Source organism: Hipposideros armiger, unplaced genomic scaffold (assembly GCF_001890085.2).
Source record: "Hipposideros armiger isolate ML-2016 unplaced genomic scaffold, ASM189008v1 scaffold_681, whole genome shotgun sequence".
In the NCBI taxonomy this organism is placed as follows: Eukaryota; Metazoa; Chordata; class Mammalia; order Chiroptera; family Hipposideridae; genus Hipposideros; species Hipposideros armiger.
This window is the reverse complement of record NW_017732031.1, coordinates 192,400-216,891: the sequence shown is the minus strand read 5'-3', so window position 1 is coordinate 216,891 and position 24,492 is coordinate 192,400. Positions and strand designations below refer to the sequence as shown.

The following is a 24,492-nucleotide window of genomic DNA, read 5'->3' as shown; positions in this document are numbered from 1 at the left end:
TACTCTAGAACAGGGGTCGGCAAACTTTTGAGATGGAAAAGCCGCCAGGGGTCAGTAAACTGCGGCTCATGAACTGTGGCTCTGAAGTAAAATTGAAAATGCAAATAAAACTATCATAGTTTCATTTATAAAATTTTTAAAGGATATTATTCACATAATGGTTATTATGTGAAAATATATTTCTGGCTCTCGAATAATTTTTAAATTGTTGTGAGGGACAGGATTGGCTCTTCCAGGAGTCGGCAAACTTTTGAGACAGAACGTATCCAAAGAGCCGCATGTGGCTCACAAGCTGTGGTTTGCCAACCCCTGCGCTAGAAAGCAGTTTCTCAGTCCCTGCACTACCGACACTTTGGGCCAGATAATTCTTTGTTGTGGAGCTCTGTCTTATGCATTGCAGGATGTTGAGCAGTGTCCCTGGGCTCTGCCCACTAGACACCAGAGTACTTCCCTCCAACTCCTGTTGGAACAACCAAAATAAATCTTCAGACATTGCCAAACATCCCCTGGGGGATTGCGGGGGAGACGGGGGTTTTGTGCAAAATCACTCCTGGTTGAGAACCATTGCTCTAAAGCATGAGCCTGAGTTTCAACTGAAGTCGTACAGATTTCATAAATAAGCAAAGTACTTACAATGTCTGTGAATACTCCAGGCCTCATAAGATTGATCATTTTTGCAACCTGGAAAACATCCACAGCATTTTCATTCTCTAGTTGCTGGGACAGGGTGGTAAGGGCACACAACATTCCTGCTGAAACTGCTCCATACCTGGGGGAAGAAAAAAAAAATGCTACTTCAGACTTACTAAGGCACTGAATATGTTGGAATGAAATGACCATCACATATTTTCATAGAAGCTAAGTAGACTGTATTGCCACTTATTCTAGGATACAGAAATGAATGAAATCACTGGACAGGGGGTGAGATTTTGAGGCTAAATCTTTAGATAAAGATGTTTATGAATGTGAAACCTCCCAAACTGGCTTATCAGATCCTTAGCTTGATATTTAATATGAAATGAGAGGTTCAACATTAGACTTGGGAGAGATATAGAAGATTTGGTGTTGGGGACAAGTTAGGTGAAATAACAGGTAAAATCAAATAATATGAGAACCTTAACTATAGGCTATTGAACAAGTAGAAGGGTGAAAAGAGTCTGAAATTTTTTTTTCAAACAATCCCAAACAGCTAAATTGAACTTACAAAATATGAATAAAAATGGGAATGTATTGCTCAATGCAGTCAAGAATTCTCAACGTAAGTTTCATATTAAGTAATTATTTTTGGCACTGAAGTGGAACTTTTCAAATGAAGGTACCTTCTATAAAATTCTTGGGAAAAGATGGTTCTCTTTGCTTCACATACACAAAAAAAGGCTTAGAAGAATAATGGACTTTTTTTTATCAGGCAAGGCTGGCAACTCCATTTTTTACAGGAACCGGTGACGGCACATAGCTTCCATATTAGTGATGAGAAAACAAATGGATTAAATAAAAGTGGTAAAGGTGGTGTTTCTAGTAGAAATGAAACTAGAACTTAAGATGCCCTGTGCCCACTGTTCTGTTAAAAACTATTAAATGTGCAGTTTCTGAATTGTTCTTACATGAAATTAAAACATTGCAGCTAGGTGGCACAGTTGGTTAGAGTGCGTGCTCTTAACAATAAGGTAGCCGGTTTGACTCTCGCATGGGATAGTGGGCTGTGCTCCCCGCAACTAGATTGAACACGACACCTTGAGCTGAGCTGCTGCTGACCTGCCAATGGGCAGCCGGATGGCTCAGTTGGTTAGTGCATGTGCTCTTAACCACAAGGTTGCTGGTTCAACTCCCGCATGGGATGATGGGCTGTGCCTCCCTGCAACTAGATTGAAAACGACGACTGGACTTGGAGCTGATGGGTTCTAGGAAAAACATACTGTTCCCCAATGAAGTTAAAACACACACACACACACACACACACACACACACACACACACACACACAAACATTGTAGATGTTTTACATCTTTAATCTAAATAAGACCAGTGTCCCCCTAACCACCACCCCAACTTTAAACTATCTGGAGGTAGAAATTGTTATATTTTGAGATGCTGTCTTCCAAATTCAGGTGTATCAGTGCATTCCAATCCAGCCTGTTATTTCAACTGCGGCATGCAGACTGGACTTACTCATTTCCCTAAGGACAGATGTTTAGGCTGTTTACGAATGTTGTGCACATTAGACGGAGCGCCAGTGTATAGAAGAGCTAGTCCACAGGTGTGCCCATTTTCCATTTCAAAGATATTGCCATATTTCTCTCCCAAGTGGTTATTAAATGTTTATATTCCTCCCAGCGTAAGAATATTTGTTTCTTCTCATCATTTTAAAGTTAAGTGCTTTTGCTAATTTGGTGGTACAAAATTGTACCTTACTGTTGTTTTAATTTGCATTTTTTGATTACCAGGGAAGTTAGATACCTTTTTGTTTACTGAACATCTGTATTTCCTCTTCTGAAATTGCCTATTAATAAACGTGGGCCATTTTTCTGTTAGGTTTCTTTTAAATGAACTCATAGAAGTTATTTTATACTATATGTGACACATGTTGCAAGTATTTTTCTTTCCAATTTCTAGTTTCTCTTAACATTGTTTGTGTGACATGTGAATGTGTTTATGAATGTGTTTATGAAGTATAGTTTAGATGTAATCAAGTTTATCAATCTTTCATTTTTGGATTTTTTTGGAATCTTGTTTGAGAATGCTTTCTCTAGCCTACTATTTTACATTGTTCTGATTTTATTTTTTACATTTAATGAATTCATCTGAATGTTATTTTTGTTTTGATGTAAAGTAGGTTCTGATTTTAGTTATTTTTCCAATGGATAATCAATTGCCCCAGCATTTTTTACTGAACAGTCTCATCTTGTCTCATTGACTTGAACAGCCGTTTTATCATATACTAAATTCTCACATATGCAGGCCTATTTCTGAACTCTCTGTTTTTGCCCTTCAATCTGTTTGTCTATTTTTTCATTTTGCCACATTTGTTTTAATTCATATAGGTTTTTAATAAGTCTTGATATCTATAAAGCAAGATTCCACAATAGTTTTGGCTATCTCTACATTTATTTTCATATTATTTTTAGTGTTTCAAACATGTTATTTTTCATTTTTCACTTGTACACTCATTTCCAAATACCTCTACCCTCCCATCCCATCCCATCACATTTCATATTAATTTCAATTTGTTAAGAATATAAAACGTTTTGTTGTGATTTTGGTCAGGTGGCATTGAATGTACATCTATCTGAGGAAATGAACATCTTTTTTATTTTTTCTGTTCATGAAAATGATGTCTTTTCTCTGTTTATTCAGATCTCTTATGGCTTTCAGTTAGATTTTATAGTTTTCTTCATAGTCTTTGCTAATTCACTTTAGGTTAATTCCTAGGTACTTGTGAGTTCACTTAAAAAAATGGACTCATGACATTTTCTGTTTGGTTTCAGTTGATGTACTACAGGAAAGTTGATTTTCACGTGGTGAACTTGTATGCAGCCACAGAGCAGAAATCTCTCTAAGCTCTAATAATTTGTGGTTTCTCCAGGAAGCTGGTTACATCTTTATCTGCCAATAATGCCAATTTTGCCTCTTTTCAACTTTTATACTTCTTACATCTTTTTATTTTACTGTGTTGGTTAGGACCTCAGTAGTTTTGTATTCTACCACTGCAACGATGTATCATGTTATATTCTTTAATGGTAAAATGTCCAAATTTTTAATACTAAATAAAAATGTTTGTTATAGGCTTCTGATAAATAACATTGATCAAGTTAAAGATGATGCTGTACACTTTTAGTTTGCTGAGAGTGTTTTCTTTGGGAGGAAGGGATTGTGAATGGGTGTTACTTTATTGTATGCTTTTCAACATCTATGAATTTTTTAAGAAATACCTTTTTATTTAAAGATTTTATTGGGGAATTGGGAGACGGGAACAGTGTTGGGGAATCAGGTATGGGGAACAGACAAGTTGCTGTCCTTTGGTTCTTCAGTCTAGTTGTGGAGGACGTCGCTTCATTGGCCCATGTTGGTTTTATCATTGCGCTCTTCCTGGGTGAGGCAGATTGGTCGCTGTCCTCTGGAAGGCCGCACACCGCGGCTCTTGGCAGCTCACACCGGCTGCTGGCCGCTCATGCTGGTTGCCAGCCACTCACGGTAGCTTATGGCAGCCCACTGTAGCCTCACTGCAGCCTATGCTGTCACCGGTGACTCACGGCAGCCCAGTTCCAGGTCGAGCTGTTTGTTCACCATCTTAGCTGTAGAGGGTGCAGCATCACTGGCCCTAATGTGGGATCCGAACTGGGGCACTGCTGCTCAGAGCTGGCGTCCCAAGCCAACTCTTACCCAACGCACCACTCAGCCAGCCCAAGAAATACCTTTAATGTCCTGAATTCACTGATTTTTGGTAACGTTTAACCAGCTCTATATTCCCAGGATAAATCTTACTTTTTTATGATGTATAAATATAACACAATGGGTTTTATTTAATGGTATTTATTTGGATTTTTGCATCCATATTCTAATAAGACTGACCTATACTTTTCCATTCTGGTGCTGCTGGCCTTTTTTTTTTTTTTTTTTTTCTTAAATCAAGCTAACATTAAATCTGCCCTCTGGGTGTTATTGTTCAATTGTAGCCTGTCAAGACTTAGTGGGCCTTAACAGTTTTGATTCAATTCTTATTAATCAGTTCTTAATATTCAGTTCTTAGTAATCACCAATGTGTGGTGTGCTCTTACCATTCCCAGGCTCTCTTTGAGATATTTCATGTGCACCAACTTAATCTTCACATGTAGGTATTATTATTACCCCATTGTGAAGTGGAAGGAACAGGGCACATTCAAGTGAAGTAACTGGCCAACATCTCAGAGCTTGTGACTAGAGCTTCTATTTGAGCCAATACTTGTAAATGGCTCAGAACAGAGACTCATAAGTCTACCATATGGTTAAAAAGTATCATTTATTATGCTTGTGAGCTAGGGTTAAACATTTATTAGTACAGAGTTATAAATAGTTTCAAATGTTTATTTTATATCCTTTAAATATTTCTATTATTTTAATCTTTTATTATAGAAAAGATCAAACACACAAAGTACAGTAACCCTCATGTAGCCATCACTAAATTACAACAATTATCAGCTGAAGGGCAATCTTGTCTCATCTCTACTGCTTCCCCCAGATATTTTGAAGCAAATTCCAAATATTTTGTTCATTAATATTTTAGTATAAAATTCTAAAAGGATTTGAAAAAAATAAACATCACACCTAAGGTTATTAACAATTCTTAAATGTTTTCATGTAAATACAGCTAAATGGTGGGTGTTTTCTTTTCCATTTTCCAAAGTCGTATCTTTTATTAGACTTTATTGCTTAAATTTTACTATCTCCTCCCTGCTCCCATTTGCTTTTATCTTTTAATTCCTTGTACTTTTTGTGGATTTATCTGGTTCTTTTTCTGGCTTCATGAGTTGAAACTTAGTTTAGTTTTAATCTTTTCTCCAATATACGCAGCTTAGGCTCTAATCTTTTTTCTCCACGTGTAGTTCTCCTGGTACATCATACTAGGTTTTGAAATGCAGTGTCTTCATCTTCATTTAGCTTTAAGTATTTTCAGTACCTCTTTAGCCCATGAATTATCTATACATAATTCTAGATATAAGGACTTCAGTGTCTAGGTATAAAGATTTGGGGTCTCATTTCATTGTTGGTTTTTAATATTAATGCTCTGTAATCAATGAATATGGCCTTGTATGGTACATTTTGAAATGTATCGAAATTCCATTTATGGTCAATTTATCTAAGTAAACTATTTACCTTTGAAAAACCTATATGGTCTCTCAATACAGCCTCTTTTAGGTGCAGACTATTATATACAACTACTAAATCAGCCTTTTTAACCATAATATTCAAATCTCTCTGAATGCTATTGTTCAAATATATCCTGATCCTTCAGTTTAAAAAGTTATACCTTTATTCAGTTCTCGGAAAACCTCAGCTATTGTTTCTTCCTCTTTAATCTCTCTATGGGATCACCTCTTAGACATATGTGACAATGTCTATATCTAGCTCCCATATCCTAGTTTGATTTCAGCTTGGTCCATTCTACTGCTAGCATAGCTCTTATTTTTTTCCATTTCTTAGGCTCTAATTTGTTCCTGTTTCACAACATGTTTTTAATTCATTTCATACAGTCTTCCTTTGGATCTCTGAGCATATTTAAAATCCTATTATGATTGCTCTGTTAACTTATGCACTGTTTGTTTTTTTGTTCTCGTTCATTATGTTGTCTTTCTTCAGGTTCTAAGTTGTGCTGAGTTTACCTTTGCCTTTCAGCACGGTATTGACGTTTTTCAGAGGGGAAGAATTTAACCTTTGCTTAATCTGTTCCAGTGAAACCATTACACTCAAGATTGTTTCTTTCCTTAGCTCTTTCTTAAAGCTATCCATAGCCAAGCTCTTTTTTAAAGCTATCCATAGTCATTCAGGTAGAGAAGTCAGGTATTATGTATTTTATTATGCAGTGTGCACTCCACGTGGGATCACTCTGGCCTTTCCTAGTTTTAGCCACTCTTAAATAAGAACCTTCATTAAAAGGACATATCTACACAGGGAGACTTTACACATGACTAGAAACTAAGTCAAAGTAATCAAGCCACAGATACCTCTAAGTATCTTCTACTAACCAAACATGAATATGAAACAATAGAGACTGAAAAAATATAAGCCATTCTCTTTTAGTGATTTAGGAATTAAGCAAGATTCAAGGATGTTTGTCAAGTTTCATAGATTTGCACTTAAAACTACAGGGATTTGGTGAAAAAGTAAAACAAGTGATTTATGAGCTAGATACAATAAGACTAGTGTATAAATTCACTGGCTTTGCTAGTTTGGTTGCGATTTCCTCAAAAGTAATGCTTGTTTAACTAGTGCAGCTAAGGGAAAAAAAATCTAACATATTTTCATCTTTCCTCATCTGTGCCCCAAAGAAATCATAAAAGAAATGAAAGTACTTTAATTTCCCAATGCACGGCAGGTAATGTTTTTAAGTGTTTTATTCATATTTTTTACTATTTCATATAACTACTCACAATTATTATAGCTTTGCTTTTAAGAAGTTGTTTTTTTAAATGATAACCAAGAATACAATCCAGAGTTATAACCCTGTCACTGTCAAGTGAAGCTTCCCTTAGAAATCTTTAGGGCAACAAGGAAAACAGAGTTAAAGCTTGTATATGTAACAATCCTGGGGGAAAATGGCAATATAAAAGGCTTCTATAGGACTTGAAGATATTAAAACTTTGTAACTGAATGAGAAAATAAAGTAGAAAAAACCCCCAGTGTGAGGAAATGAGAGAAATGATTGCAGGGGCGCTTATGTGAACACCAGTGGGAGGCAGTGTTAACCAGCAGGATGAGACAGATCTGCATCTGACTATGGCAGGGTCAGCTGCCACACCTCCACCAGTGCAGGTGTGTGGGAAGCCCTGCTTTGATGGGTCCCCATACTCAGAAGGGTCCTGCACTTCAGTTTAATGCTCTGCTGTTGCCATCTGGAAATTCTTGTTTCTCTAATTTTTGGATAAGGGTTCCTGTATTTTCATTTTATACTAGACCCCACAAATTATGTCGCTGGTCCTGGCTCTGACACTTACCAATGATATGTGTACACAGGCCATATTACTTAGTGTCACTGTGACTATCTTCTGATATGTGAAGCTGAGATCTGAAAACTACCCTCCTACTAGGGTAAATTTGAGGATTTAATGAATTAGCTATGATTTGTGGGTTTCTCTGCAGCAGTTAGCATAGAAGGCAGTCCACAGATCTCTGCATCTCCTCTAGAATATCTCAGGACCAAATAAAAATAAAAAGTTTTTGAAGACTTCCAAAGAACTTTTGCTTATTTGGGCTATATCTGTCAAATATTTACTGTATCAGAAATTAGAACTGAGAAAATGTTGACACAAAACCATGCAAGCCCACATTCCATTAGCCATCAGAGTGAGGATCACCGCAGAGCATGAAGCTCTGGAAAACTGTGCTGTAAACTCATGACAGAACGAGAGTCAACGAGGCAAATAGCATGTTTGCGTTATTATGAAAACAGTTTTGACCTTTGGACCTCCTGGAAGGGGCTTGAAGATCACTGCCCCAACCAAGTGCCCTCAGGTCACACTTTGAGAACTGTTAAATGAAATTAGCCCACTGCAATAACCCCCAATAGCCTACTGTGCTATCCAATATAGCTCCAGAGTGGATTAATTGTATTGGCACAGGAAGCTAGTCTTTGTTCTGTGATTGAAAGTCTAATGTCTGTCTTTCAAACTTCTGTAAAAACATAGGCTCTGTTTTTAAAAGGACAGTAATGATACAGCTCAGCCTCTGAACAGAATTGTCTTAAACAGGTGAATATACGATGCAGTGAATAGAGCAGTTTGCTTTTAGTTTTCTTTTTAAAATATTTCTTAGTTTTTTTTTTGTTGTTTTTTTTAGCTGAGCCATCCTGCCACCTGTTGGTAGAGCAGTTTGCTTTTAAGCCACGCCTGTTCTCAAATAGAATCAGTTCTCAAATAGAATCAATTTCTCTTTAGGTTATCTATCTAGAAACCATCCATATGGTGCACAGCCGAGGACCCTGAAAGTAGGTGTTAAAAGATCTCTATGAAGACCAAATAGATATAACGAAGGTGATGCACTAACAGTATGTTTGACTTACAGCAGAAGCAATCAGGTCTTCTTTCCAAGTCTGCTCACTTCTACTTTTGAGCTTAAAAAACTTTGTAAATTGGCTTTATAGTTCACAGTGGAATTCAAGCAGGCAAATTGACAAAACAAAAAGGTGCAAAGCGCTCTGGGAAGAGTTTGTATATGGGTGGGTACACAGCCTACACTTTTGTAAGTCATCACAATTTAAAGCACAGTACCCCTTCATGCCAATATCTGTTCAGCACCCACTATGTGCCAGGCACTGGGGGGTTCACCCTATGGGGACTGGAACGAGTGAGTTACCACTGCTGGTCTCAGCGATGTGGGGATGACGGTCCTGTGGACTAGTATTATAGTTACAATATATGACACACAGGAAGGGCCCTGGGAAGGATGTGATGTTTGTTAATGATTTTGATGATCAACTCTGAAGTGAGTTAGAAACAGGTGAGAGACTGACTTTGAACTGTGTGTTGAATGCAAGGGCACTCAGAGGAACCAGTATTTGCAGGGGAAAGGGGGCCTGTAGGAAGCACTTCAGGGGAGGACTGGGATGGTAGCTGGAAAAGTAAACATAGGCGAGACTGGAAAAGAATTTGCAAAGTGAAGGGAAAGAATGGGGAGCATCAAGAAGACCTGGTGGGCGGGGTCAGGCTGGAAGAGGATGAGTTTGGTTGCAGACAAGCTACATAGGAGGTGTCCGCATGTCACCATGAAGGGATATTCCGAGCTGCAAATATCAGGTAAGAGGAAACTGAAAGGGAGCTGGTCTTCATTCTGAGTAAAAATTTTAAAGTTGTTCTTGAGTAATGTGGAAAAATAATTTCTATGGAAATCACTTATCTCCTAAAGATGGTGGATGGATAAATGAACACATTTCTTTAGGTGGTTTTAATCCAGCTTACCTATCTGATATTTGTAGATCCACTAGTTTAGGATTTTTTCTTTTCTTAACTAGGGCTAAGAACAGCTACCTTTGATTAATTCCACAGGTGATCTACTCAGCATGTGGCATAAAATAAAAGTTACCGAATAGGGAAAACATACCCAAATGCCGAATAGAGATAAATGAATGAAACAATTCTATTGAAATTGTTTAACTAGGCAAGTAGTGTTTTTCCTTTCCCTCTTCCCATCCCATAAAATGTAAGATTAGCTGCACTACTGACTATAGGACCTAATTCCTTGGAGCATTATGGTAACAGCCAAATCACTCAGAACTTGGGCAGCAACATTAGGATTTGGCCTGAATCGACGGGAGATGGTAAAACACAGAAGTAATTTAAAAATCTGATCCAGTTTAATGTGGAAAAACCTCTAGAAATAGCCCTACCTTTATGCTATAACTGCCTCCCCTAACATTTCATAGCCAGTAACAACTACCCAGTTATTCTGAGGCTGTCTGTGTGTCATTTAAACACTGCTGGTGGTTGTCACATTTCTAGGGACCTTACTTAGTGTGCTATCTAACTAACGCTTTGACTATAATGCTCTTTTAATCTTAATTCTGAATCTAGCTAAGTCGAGCCAACATTCTGAAGTAGTCACTATTTCCTAAAAAAGACCACAGAACCCTTTGGAAGCAGCCAGTAACATGGCTGACTTCAATTATGAGAAAAATATGGGTTTGAGGTGAAGGTGCTGACCTCGGCCAAAAATCTTTGTGCACTTCCTGTTATATATTAGTTCAAGGAAAATAAAAGACAACAATATGGTTTACTTTCAAAGTCATTAATATCTATGCTATTGAAGTAGTTGGTAATTTAGTGAACATGATGGATATAGTGAGAATTTGCTGACCAAGGGAGCTAGCTACCTTGGAACTAAAACAGACATGAGGCTGTATAAGAGGTACAATACTGGCTAAAGGTTTCTGAGGTTCTAAACACCCTGGGGTTATATGAACTGCAGGTTGATGCCAGCTATGAAGTCTGACTGCAAATACTCATATTCCATAAATTATATGTAGGGCCCTTTCTCTCTTATCAAAGTGGAAGGGGGCTGGGTTGGAACATCACTTGTACCTTAGAATCTCTGAGCCAGGAGCAACTTGTTCTCTTTGAGATTCAAATTTTTTACCTTTAAATCCCAAATACAGTACTATGAAGTTCAAAACACATTGTAAATTTTAATAGTTTATTTATTACTAATCAACTAAACCATATTTAAAAAGATTTCTTCCCTAATAAATGTTTGCTAAAATTCAGTGCAGGAATGTTAAAATAAATGTAACTATTTAATTAATGTAAATAATTTAATTAACTGTTTGATGAATTTGTTTGAATAAGTTGTTCAAACCCCAGAAAGCATGCAAATCTACTTTTGTAGGCTAAGATACAGTGCTTCCATCTTTCTAGAACAGCGGTTCTCAACCTTCCTAATGCCACGACCCCTTAATACAGTTCCTCATGTTGTGGTGACCCCCAACCATAAAATTATTTTCGTTGCTACTCTATAACTGTCATTTTGCTACTGTTATGAATCGTAATGTAAATATCTTTTTGTTTTGCAATGGTCTTAGGCGACCCCTGTGAAAGGGTCGTTCAACCCCCAAAGGGGTCGCGACCCACAGGTTGAGAACCGCTGCTCTAGACCATATACTCTAGGAGAACCTGAAGACTTGGAAGGTTTGACAAATTAAAATGCAAGCAGAACCAGAACACCTTGCACAGGTACACATTAGAAGGAACATGGCAGTTAAGGTTTTAAAAATCCATCTTTCCACTACTAGAGCAATGCAACAACAACAACAAGGTATGAATTTTAAAACTAAGAAACTGATACATACTCATCATGAACAATGGTGGGGCCATCCCTTGTTAAGGCCTCTTCCTTGATGACGTTAATAAGTTCAAAGGTACTGCTTATGGGGGCATCTGGGTTAGGCCATTTGGGACACTGGAAGTGCCGAACTTCTAGGACATAGTCATCCTACAACCAATACAACATGAGTTTATTTCCTTCTGTCTACAATCTAATGGCTAGAACTTGCTCCTGAGAAAGCATATATCACAGATAACTGAAGAATGCCAGATTAACCAATGTGGGCCTGGTAAGAAGAAAAATACCAGGGAGGTCTGTCTGCTATTAAAAAATGAGCAGGTCAGGTACTGAAATATCACAACAGGATAACAGAATCCTATTTTGTTCAGGTTAAAATTTCAAGTGGCAATTCTTCTTATCTTTAAAATCAAAGGAAAAAAAGGAAGGCGTTAGGAGTTCATCATTTAAATTACTAATGTAAGACAGCTTCTCTCTTACCTGCCCCCTAAGAAGGCAGTTATTACACATCAAAACGTGTGTAACAAAAAAAGTCTTATCATCATTGCCGTAACACATTGCAAAGTGTACATTTCTGACGGCAAAGAAAATATTGAGCTCTAGTATATTGTTTTTATAATTAGGTCAACAGAGCTATTTGTAAGTGTGCTCAGTCAAAAGAACTAGTTACACTTCATCTATCCAGCTGAGAAAGCAAATATTTGAAAGAAGGAAAAAAAAGGGGAAGTGTACATATTACAATTAAGCCATATACAAATGCCTGGCCTGCCGAGGGTGGTAAGTTACTTCAGAATTCCGTAGAAGGGTGACCGGGGCCAAGAGAGGCTGTTACTAAGGTCCTGAGGTTTAGGTTACCTGTGTAGCTTCAAGGATGAAGTCATGGATGATAATTTGTTCTTCATTCGACAGGCACAGTCTGTCTTTGCTGATAAGGGTGACGGTGAAGGCCTCGCAGTTCATGGATTCTTCTCGACTTGGCCAGTAGACAAACTCATCCTCTGCCTGTGGGAACAACAACAAAAGACGTCCTCTGCGGTGCTGTCAAACATCGGTTGGAGAATTTTCTTGCAAAATGATTCATTACGTTTGCCACACCTCTCACTTCATCTTTGAAATTTGGTTCATAGAATTATATCCCTGTCTAATCATTCTGAGGTCAGTGGTTATGGTATTCTATTTTAAAACGTATGTGATAGTAACTGTGTTCTAGCACTTCTCACTTGTGATTGTAACAACCAAAATGCATCTCTAAGGGATGCATTACTCCCAGTTGAGGAGTGCTTTGCAATATAATCGTCATAATGAAAAAGGAGAAGGGATTAGGTCAATTAATTGTAACCTATTATTCACAATTGCTTAAGCAACTAAGACATGCTAATTGTTATTTCCTATGGATTATGTTAATAACAGTTCTACAGGGGATTAGCATTTTGCAAAGGACTTTCATAAACATTATTTAATTTTCACAATATACTAGTGAGGTAAGGGATTTTTGTCATGTGTCTTTACAGATGACAAGATTCAGGGAGGTCCATAAGTTGTCTAAATCACACTACTAATAAATGGTAAGAGAGAGAACCTTTTTGGAAGTACGTTGTACATACATAATAAGCATGGTGGCTGTTAAGTACAAGGTGTTCTTTAAGAGAAAAATTAGTGTGTCCATGTTAGGTTTCAAAAGGGAGTAACATAGAAAGTCTTTCAGCCTTGAATCAGGGAAGCTTTCAAATGCTCATCTATTTTAAGATTAAAAGTAAATATTCAGGCTTGGCACTTATATTCTATCCCTGAAAATTAAAGAGGCCTAAAAAAAGTTAATTGTTGCATAGGATGGAGAAATACAATGATTTTGACAATAAGCTCCCCGTTCCCCTTTTCTAATCAGTTCAAATAGCAAACTACAGTCTGCATGTAATAGATTTCTACGGGCATTTTCCTGAAAATGCTAGATGCTACTAGTGAAGTCAGAAATAACTCTGAATAGTGTTCAAAACAAAGAAGGTTTTGTTTACTCTTACATTGTTGCATCAGAAATGAGCCAACAGTCCAATAAGACTTATCACCCTTTCAAGTTTCAATACAGGTTATTGCCAAGTACATTTTTATTTTTAAAGCTCAGCATAAGGGGAAACAGATTAGCAATTGGGTTTAGTCTATACAAAAGAAGTCTGTAACTGTCATGTGTTTTAATATATTTTGTCCAAGATGAAACGGAATTGGGGCCCTTTTAAGAGATACTAAAAACATAAGGTATGATGGGCAGGACCTCTAAATTTAACCAGTATATACAGATTAAGCATAGGATTTAGAATTGGATGCAATCCTGAATCAATGACTCTATCTGAGCCTTGCATTCCACACCTGAAAAGTGGGAATAAGAGAACTACATGCCTCAAAGAGCTTTTATGATGGTAACATGAATAGGAAATTATGTGGTTGGTCTAAACACTGCCAGAGGGATTTTAGTTATGGTAGAAGAAAAGCAGAGAAAAACTTTTGGATACAGGTAATAAACTAGGGGATAACTGATCATCTTGAAAGACTGAGAAAAATAAATGCTACGTCTTAATTCAGTAGGCACTGTGGTCTCACGGTTCCCTTGCTTACAGATCTATTTACGTAGGGAGATGCCTCGGCACCGGTAACGGTGCTTTCTAAGGTAGGAACCAGGACTCTGGGCTAGTCACAGAATTGTGGTCCTGTCAAGTTACAGTAGTAATTAGCAGTAAAGCAGACATAGGAACCCAGAGACATTATCTTAGGAAAATTGCAATTAATGTGACTTTGGGCCCTGGAGCTGAGAACGCAGCCCTGCATGACGCCAGCCTCGCCTTCTTAGGTCTCAGAGATGCTGGATGACCCATTCCAGGGCAGTTCCTGGACCCACACTGTCTGCAGAACATGTATCCGTTTATTCGGTCCGGTCTCCCCCCTAGCCTCACCATGCAAATGGGCTTGTGGGTAGGTGCTTTTGGTGACCGCCCTCTGTTAAGTGACAATAACAAAATACTGACTCATCTAACAAACGAACGTTTTTAACAACCCTAAATGCCTCCAATTCCACATGCCAAATAGAATAGACCCCTACTGCCAGCTAATTTGAAAATTTACACTCCAGTTTTTAGCTTCAGATTCTCAACTTTGTTGCCATTCTATCGTTCAGAAGCAGCCTGGGTACTCTGAAGCTGGAGTGAAATGCGACAAAGTGAAGAAGTTCCTAGTGACTGGCACGCAGTCAAATGCATGTCATCAAGACTAGGGGTTCAATCACAGGCTGTTTCTTGATTAAAAAAACCCACTGATCTGACACTCATGGAGGCAGATCCTCGTTGGTTTTTGTTTTTGTTTTTACTTCATGGGCTTATATGTCCTTACAGTAACTTTTGAACCCAACTAATTTGAAACTTAGAGATTTAAGTACAAACATTTAAGCTTATTTTTATAAATGTGCTGACCCTTCTCCTATATAGTTTAGAGATCTCAATAGGGAAGGACTCAAGTTCTTAAAAAACATCTTTAAGCAGGAACGAAACAGCCTTTACTTATCTCCTTCCTGTAACAGAGCTGACTTACCATTGGCTTGGAGGAAAAGTAATGATACGTTATTATTACTTTTGATACAATTTGGGGGTAGGAAACATTTCTATGATGTGGGTAGGACGTACACTAGAGCAAAAAATGATTAAAAGCATGAGCTCTGGAGACAGTGACTCAGGTTGAAATCCTGACTCCAATCCTGATTTGTGTGCCCTTGGGCAAGTTATTTCCCTCAGTTTTCTCAATTATTAAATGAGATGACAACAGTACCATGTTATACAATTGTAGAGGGGACTGAATGAGTTAGTTAATACACGGGGAGTAATAAGCACAGTTACATACTCCAATGTTAACTGCTATTCTCCAATGTTAGCTGCTATTATTTATTTTTCAAAAGTGACATAGCAACTAAGAGGTTGGGTTAAGGTCATACATTAATGAGGTTAGGAAAAGGGACTTTTCAAAACCGTTTACCACACTGCCACGTACAGTACACTTGAGGAGTGATATACCCAGCATTAGAGAATTAAGTAATGGACCCGATAGGGAAGGTAATTGTGAGACCGCAGAAGGAATCTGTACAGACTTAAAGATGAGACATCGAAATCCCCTCCCTAGCATATACAGACACCATAGCCCTGTAGCAAGGTATCAAAGTAATGTATGCTCATGGCCTCAAAGGCTCATTAATATACAGCAGCTGTGCTTTACTTACCAAGCTCTGGTTGTCTGGCAGCATGACAATGATCTGTGCATTATGATCCCAAATCATTCGCCAGAAATCTTTCGTAGTGTGTGGCAGGGGATGCTGGGTTATAATAAATTCATTGCTCCTATAATAGCCCTTCAGTAAGGGAGACAACAAATCAGTGATTATGAGTGCTGTATTCTAACTTTGCAGTCGTAAAATATATTCATGAATTAAGACAGCATTGTTTTGACGGTACGAAAATAATTGAAAAAGGCAGTCAGTGCATTTGGCTAATTTTTAGATGTACGTCTGCTAACAAGTGTAGACAATTTTGTCTCTACATGCAATTCACTTTCAGTTACCCCTGCTGTTTTTACTTAACAGTAATTTCAACATTTATTCAAAGTCTAGATGGGTGAAATTAACAATAAAATTAATTCCTTAACAAGCATTTTTCTACCCCCCACTGTTTTAGATGTCTTTTGTTAGCGATTTCAAGATACAGAAATCTCTATAATTTTCCTATTACACATTGAGAAATTACTTGAAAAATGAAGTCAGTCACATAAGTGGTATCTGCTCTTTAGCACCTTGCAGTTTAATTGACTTTATTTATAATTAACTGGTTGACTCTCACCATGATATACGAAGCATTAATGTAATCTGTTCCTTTCATTCCAGGCAACGGTGCAAGACCCACTCGAGCACGCTCAGCTATCATATGGAAAAAACAAAAAACACCACATTTGCCTTATTATACACACAGATCCAACGGCGCTTTCTGAGATACACTTGGTGAGTAATATACCCCCTTGGTTCTCCTTTCCTTTTAAGACTTCTCTATATTTTTAACCAAGCTAAAGCGTTTATTGGCTAAGGCAGAATATAAAATTAAATTTTGCTACACATTCCCAGAAGGGCATAGGCATTATAGGAATAAAATTTCAGTGTGGGAGAGGTTTTCAAAGCAGATCTCTAATACTCTGTGCAGAGATGACAGAGTTTCAGATACATTTTTTCCTGGGTTTGATATTCCTACAATTATGCCAATGTGTTTCCCTTTGCTCTTTTGCCATCCCTTTATCCATGTCTTGCTCCCCACAAAGGGCTTATCAGACAGTGACGTTTTCCAGGAGAGAGAATCTCTCCAGCGGTCGTGCCTGTATGGGTAGCACACACAGTATCCTCTGCTGGGTCCGAGTTATTTATACAAAGGTCGCCACCTATCAACAGTGCTCTGATCTCACCAGCCAGATACTTTAATGATGTACTTCTTGTACAGGTTTATCCGGGACTCTAAGTTTTGAAGGAGTGCGAATGCAACAGTGATAACGACTTTACTTTTTCTAGTTAAGATATGGTAGAAGTAACCTAATTCTTGAATTTTGAGGTAAACTGAAGCTAGATTTCATGTCACACAGATGCAGCGACTTGCTGGCACTGCCAGCCCGCCCTCCCAGTGTGATCAAACTGCCTCAGCTGACCTGCACATAACCTTTCCCCTTGGTAGTATCTAATCACGTTACACAATGTATAATATCCAATGACAAAAAATACCAGCACACTCAACCAAGTCAAACGGATTTTAAGATCTTACATGGCACGACTGAAGAGTTTCTGTTCTTTTCTTTGTTACACTCTTTCTGAGCACTAAAGCATTCCACATATTTTGCATTACATTGTGTGACCAGCTGAAAGAAAAGCAACATTTTAGTCTTCATTCAAAGGTATAGTTGTGGACATATTAACTAACATTACTATGATAATCATTTCACAATATATACATATATCAAGGCTTTACTTTGTATACCTTGAACTTATACAATGTTATATATCAATTCTACATCAATAAAGGTGGAAAAACAACAAAACAAACCAACAAAAGGTATAACTGATAGCATTTGATGATCTGGCAACAAATACCAGTAATCAGATTATTGAGGAACAAAACATTTTTAAATCCCAAAGAACGCTTTCTATGTTTCACTCATGGTGCTTCTCTCACTGATCTTGGTTGTCTGTATGCTTATCTTATTTCTGCTCTTAGGTGTTAGGTTCTTGATGGCAGGTACTATGTAAGTAATAGATATTTACTCAATTAATGTGGGTTTTTCTGTGGATGCCATTGTTTCTGTAAATTTTTTTCGTATAATTCCTCATAGACACATGAGCTCAGGAGGGTCTACCCTAGAAAATGTTGCTTCATGGTAATAAGAGCTAATCACATTTCTTCAAGATTAAGAATTGACTCAGTTCTCAGTAAATTTCTATTGAACTGACATTGTTCTAAGGCTGTTATAAAAAGTTAACTCCATAGTTTGGTTATTCTTTTGTTTATATAAATTGTTTGAACCACTTTGTATATATGTTGGTCCATCTTAACAGAGTTTATGGGAACGGTCTCCTCCAAATGCTTTAGTACTACTGTCAAAGGCCTGAACTATAGTTTTTAAGTTTCTGATTTTTGTCTCTTTCCACTTAAGTTCTGAAGTGGCTAGTGTCTATAAAAGAACGAATTACCTGATTCCCAATGGAATAAACTGATTTCTTTGAGGATTTTTTTAAAAAAAGTATGTGTAAACATATATTGCAGAAATGCTAAAGAAAGGCAGAATTTAAGAAATGTTGGTACCCTAGAATTCATTTTAAACATTTAAAATGAGACACTATGTCCATTTTAATTGCCTCAAATGGTTTTTAGAAAAGTAGTTGGGAGGTTATAAAAGGAGAGCTAGAAATTTGAAACTGTTATGACTGAACTCGCAATGAAATTAAATCTATTTTTCATTTCATATCACTTATTTGCTTGGCAGTCTCATTTGCTCAGCTAAGATTTAAGTGTAGGTTTCAAGTCTATGAGTAAATTTTACCATGAAAACTAAAACTGCACAGATTCATCCCATTCTTTCCTTCTTGACACAAAATGAGAAAGTACATATAGAACAATGTGCAAAAAACCACCGAATTTAAAAGACTGAAAGACTAATAGGAAAGCACTTAGTGACTGGAGAGAGACATTTAAAGTTATAATAAATCTTTTGAGATAACTCAGCTTTTCTGATTTTAATTTCTTTAAAAGTCCTTCTAGTCTCTCTGTTCACCTTTATTTCAAGTCAATTCCATATAAACCTTAACTGCCTTTAAACCTGTTCATGCCCCTATAAAGAAAAAGAACAACCATTTAGGAAAAGTTAACTTTCCTGTAGTAGTCCTAAGTAACTCTTTCCTAGTTTCTAAATTATCTGCTAGGATAGTCTTTCAAATAGCTTTAATTTTAAGACAATATGTCAACAATAACCGTTCTTAATAAGGGTTAAAGTAGATTAGTTCAGAAAAAATACAGGGGGTATTTTTTGGACTGAAACGAGTGATTCAAAGCATATGCCATTGTGGTCAGGGGCTGATGTTTATGCTCAGATAAAGTTGTAAAAAGTCGTAAACTGCTCAGAAGAAAATACAGCACCACATTATCTACTTGGATACCAACAGTGCATATATAGATGAAGCTTTATTTTCCTTTGCATTACATGTGAGTAGTACAATACACATATTAATCCATTTCGGTCTATAAATTCATGCAAAAAAGACATGACCCCCCTCCCCCAACTCAAGGCATTTCTTTACTTCCTTGCTATCTTACCCTAGAAATGTATGTGAAGCCCTACCTTGAATTGTTTTTCCAGTCGTGTCTTTCCTCCTACTCCTGGTATGAGGATGCTGTTAACATAACTATGCAGTTGATTTGAAGATACTTCAGTCTCTTTTCCAAGAATGGCTTCCAGCAAGGCATCATGGATGAAAATGTACTGCTCCTACAAAGGTCCAATGCATGGCGGTCACTGGGGAGAGCTGCTAAGGGGTAGTCACCTCCATCCCATTCACAGAGCCTACCTTAGATGAGCTCTTCCCCTAAGAGGCACCACCCAATGAATCCTTAGGCATTTACATGTGCTTTGCCCCAATACTTACTTGTTTACCCACCATAACTTGTGTGTTTAGTTCTGTATTCTATACCATGCCTAAAACAGTAGGTTCAATGCAGCACGCAATGGAGAAATGTGTGTTCAATGAAGGGCTTTAGAATCACTCTCACATGTATTTCTCAGGTCAAACGACATGTTTAACTCCTCATAGCATTGAACACAGCCCTAGATACAACCATAGCTGCTACATAAGTGCTTGTGTAGTTATTGAGAAATCCAAAGTTAAGATCCACACAGAAATGGAAAACGATGAGCCAAAGAAAAGTATCACAGCCTGGCTCTTTTCTAATACAAACCTGTAAATTCCTTCAAGCTCTAAGAGAATGAATCTGTCTCCTCAATCTCGTTCCATTTTCAGTTAAAGAATGTGCTAGAATGTCATGAGTGCACAGGCGCCACTCCTTACCTCAGTCTGGACGAGGTAGTTACGCTGTGTCCTGATATGCTTTAGGAATCCCAGGACATTAACTGTGCTTTTGTCTTTTATCTGTTGCAGCATGCTGTCTATTACAATGTAGGTGCCCGTCCTGCCCACACCAGCGCTGGAAGACATGAGGATACTCAACTAGTACCTTCTGCTTTATGATGTTGTGAACACGGATTGGGACAATTACATTCTAAATCTCTAAAGGGCGTAGAAATAACCCTGTTGTTTCGATAGGTTATTAGTGCATTTCCCATCTCGAGTCTTGATGGGGATCAAAGATTGCCTTTCCATATTATAGGAGCTGCAAAAAAATGTTACATGCTTGCTTTCTCAACCTCTCTTGCAGCTCAAGCAAAGGCTGCAACTTGGTGATGCAAAGGAACACTAGGTGTCTTTCTTGGCAGCAGCCATCTCTACCCGAGGACCACATCTGCTGAGGCAAATGTGTAGGGAGTTTTCACATGCTGTTTGGGCATGCGCCTGGTTCTCCACCTCTCCCCGTGACTCTGGAGGCCCATTATCCTTTTAGTAAACTCCCTTTCTGCCCAACTCTTCCGGCCTGCTCCGTATTAGAAAGTTCCTATTTAAAGGGGTGCTTTATTTTAGTAATCCAGGTATATAATAAGAATACCACATCTGGAAAATATGGCCTCTTATTTATGTTTCTAATTGTTATTAAATGAAAATACTCAAAAAGATCTAAGTTCTATAGTAAGGAGTAGCAAGCTTCTTTTGGCAGAACCCTCCAGGTCTTCACCTCACACAACTCCATTGATACCTAAGCTCTTTCATAGACACTTATCTCTATTTTAGTGTTCCTAAATGGGTTAGCAAAAATGTAGACTTCTCATGGGATTTGAAACACAAGAAGATTGTTCCGATTTCTGGAAAGGACCTTCCAGTAGTGTAAGAACACCCCAAAAGAAGTGCTTAGAAAAGGCTGTGTAGCTATGCAACATTAATCACAGAATAAATACTCATTTGAATATCAAAGTGGAAAAAAGAAAGCCAAGAATGCAATTACAAATGGAACACAATAAAAGCATTTTTAAACAACCAACTAAGGTTGTTTAAGGTAGTTAGAAAATTGGCTTTATAGAAGGCTTTCCCGGTGCTTTTTAAAAGGTATTTTATATAGCATGTATAAACTAAAAAACTGAAAACCCTTTCATACACATTATAATTATTATTTAGAGGAACCCTACAGAAAAGCCAAATACAAAAACTCAAAATCTCTAGTGTGGAAAGCTCTAAATTTGTGTTTAAGGTCAGATTTTTATAGATTAGGAGCAGCCTACAATTCCCCTACAAACAATGGGGATTTTTATTAATAATAAGATGATGTTATAAAAACTAGAGATTCATCTGCAAAACCTGGATTTTGTTTTACCCTCAGAAGCAGCAGTTGATGTCTTAATGTCATGGAACTATATTAATGGTCACTTTACATAACCTTAACAGGTCTTATTGGTTCCAGTTTTCAGTGGAAGACTCGGTCTCAAAATCACACAAAACAGTAGCAGGGCCACCGCAGTCCAAGTTCACAAGGCCCACACCTACTGCTCTGCCCACTTCCAGTGCAGAATCCAGGCAGAAGGGAAGACGCCAGCCCTACCTGCAGTGCACCAACACAGGGCCCATTTCTGGCGTGCGGGCTGCTGAGGACCTCCTCACAAAGGTCAGGACCGGAAGGGCGTACTCGGGGACTCCCATGTCGGGCCACTGTGTGTAGTGATACTGGATCACCACCCTTTCATTCTGACGACCCTTGGGGTTTCCCTTCTGACCCTATGAGAAAAGTGAAAAAAAGATGTCTTGAAGCCAAGTGTGGGCATTCTGGATAAAGATAATGTAAGCATGTTAGGAAATAGGACCGTTGATCTCATCCTCCCTAATTACCATTCCTGGGCTATGTAATTCCTCTTTGTGGCCATCTCATGCCATAAATGGAGATATTTCCTGGCGGGACGGGAAGTACCAGACATCTCTTAGAAGAGAAAAGGATTAAGACTGTACCAAGAATGAATGTTTAAGATCAGTGCTTTGGATTTGGAACCATCCAGAGCACTTTGGAATCTGCCTACAAGGCCTCCATTTCCTGACGTCTTGCCCCAGCTCCTGAAGGCCCTACTGCTTTGCTCTCATCTGACTGTGGGCCGTGCTTCCCCTGCTTTTCCCACTGTCTAGGCTGAGCCTCAGGGGCCCAACTGCTGGCTGCTGCTGTGCACTCTCCACGAAGTGTGGGGAAGACCCTAAGTGACTAATGATTCTCAATTTCTAGAGTCAAAGGCAAAAATACATTTATCTTTCACTTTCATAAATGAATTTTTCAGAGTAGTTTTCCTTTAAGTGGCTGAACCTTTTACATTTTAACTACCTTGGATGAAAATTTTCTTAATAGATCACTTGCTGTGATACATTTTTCCTTATTACCAATAACTCTAAAACTAAAATTTTTGATGACTCAGGGTCATCAATAAATCAACACTGAAGCTTGTAGAGTGTTTGGCCTTGTGCTCCAAAGGTCCTGGATGGCTTTCATTTCTTAATTCTTCTGTTAACTCTCATTTTCCTGTTTTTTATTTTCAGTTATGACTTTATCCTCTTGTCAGTATGCGAAACACCTACCGTTCCTATTTGACTTCCTCCTCTACTTACACTGTTTCTAAAATGTGAGTCCATGGGGCATGTTTAAGTATGTGAAGGGCTTCCCTGAGTAATGGCTTTGTAAGTATAAACTGGTTATTGCTTAGCTTGAGCCAATTAATAGTTCTACAACAGAGAACACAGTGCTACAGGGCTACCGATTCTCATACTTCTGCCGTTCTCAGAAAAAAACTATACATAGAAAGGACTGTTAACCTTGGACTAGAGATGGGCTTCAGAGTCACTGAAATTGTGCATCATAATTCGAATAAATGTGAATTCTTCTGGGGCAAGAGGGGTACAGTTTTATCACATTCTCAAAGATGTCCTAGACTCAGAAAAAAATTAAGACCCATTGCTACAAACAGTTGCCATCATTCCTAAGTCTCTGTAGAGTAACTACTTTACATTTTCTTAATGACCATCTAGAGTTTGCAGTACTGCCATAATGATATGTAAGTCTTGATGGGACAATGGAGATTGAACAAGAGAAATTGATGTAACTCAAAAGCAACATTTCCACAAGGTGTGATTCTCAGGATGTTAATAGTTCTATAGAAAGGGGTTTTATTGTTAAGTCACATTAGGAAACATCAGGCAAAACAAAGTTAAATAGATGTCTTAACTCTAACACTCGGGTCACCTGTGTTCATTGTACACTTCTCAGGGAGGGGCTATGTATTGTATTATGTAGCATTCATTTTCTATCCCCTATTAAGTAGCAGAATCTGATTTTGCAAGCGTCTTCCATTCCTTGGAACACTTTGGGAAACAATGCTTTAAAGCTCTCAGAAAATTGGAATTAAAAAGCTAAATCAACAGATGCTGCCATATTTCCATATTTGCTGGTTATCAAAACCTAAGAGGACCTTTTTTTAAATATGAAGCCTTCTCTTCAGAAAGAGATTAAAGAATTCAATCAGGCCAGTTAAATTCTATTATGTGCTTTGCCAATATCTTTCACACAATACATTGATGTCAATCAAAAGAGTTGTGAAAATGCTTTAAGATACTTTTTTAAAACCAAGTTGGTTCTGAGAATTGGCCTTGGTTGTATGGTAATTTTCATACAAGTTTTAAAAAGAGAGGCCTTGGCAGCCCACCCAATGCCTTTCATACCTTTTTCACTTTTGTATTTCTGACTGAAAAACGACGAACAGTATAGCAAGCGTGTACTTTTGTGCTCTTCAGGGTGACGATAATGTTTCCATACTCCTCACTATTCTCTGTGGGCCAATACTGATCACATTTTCGCTGCAAAAAGGAAAAAGTTGTAAATTGCAACTACCATAATTGTACTGCTGATAATGTAATTTTAAATGAACGAGTTAAACCACAGGTAATATCACCATATAGTTGACAAAAAAGGGAACACAGAGGCAGGCATGACCTCTGAAGAGGTTGATCTTGGGACAAGTTTGGCCAAGATCATTTGAGAAACAGGCCTAGTATTCATGATCATCTTTCAACACATGATACACTTTAATGAGGGCCTAAGAAAGAAACCTGTATGCTTGACCTATCAGAAATGTGGGCAGGACATGTTATAAAGGGAGTTGAAGTGAGGCTGGGCTGCATTCGGTTACCAGTAACTGAGAATATTCGTGTTACAGCTTGGGTCACTGAGGCAAAGAGGGACCCAGAGGCAAAGTGAAGCCCGGGTGATTCTGAGTACTACACCGGGAA

General features: G+C 38.0%; 1 protein-coding gene across 1 annotated transcript in view; it reads right to left on the bottom strand.

The window, feature by feature from the left end:
• Window positions 1-24,492, bottom strand: part of PTPRG (protein tyrosine phosphatase receptor type G) — a gene marked incomplete at its 5' end in the record, with an annotated part of 197,661 nt that overhangs the window by 4,762 nt on the left and 168,407 nt on the right. The window contains 10 exons of the mRNA XM_019626509.1: window positions 634-769; window positions 11,530-11,672; window positions 12,378-12,524; window positions 15,775-15,903; window positions 16,388-16,464; window positions 17,348-17,441; window positions 19,416-19,562; window positions 20,140-20,275; window positions 21,776-21,948; window positions 23,926-24,060. Coding sequence (XP_019482054.1) covers window positions 634-769; window positions 11,530-11,672; window positions 12,378-12,524; window positions 15,775-15,903; window positions 16,388-16,464; window positions 17,348-17,441; window positions 19,416-19,562; window positions 20,140-20,275; window positions 21,776-21,948; window positions 23,926-24,060 — 1,317 coding nt within the window. The remainder of the gene's footprint in view (window positions 1-633; window positions 770-11,529; window positions 11,673-12,377; window positions 12,525-15,774; window positions 15,904-16,387; window positions 16,465-17,347; window positions 17,442-19,415; window positions 19,563-20,139; window positions 20,276-21,775; window positions 21,949-23,925; window positions 24,061-24,492) is intronic.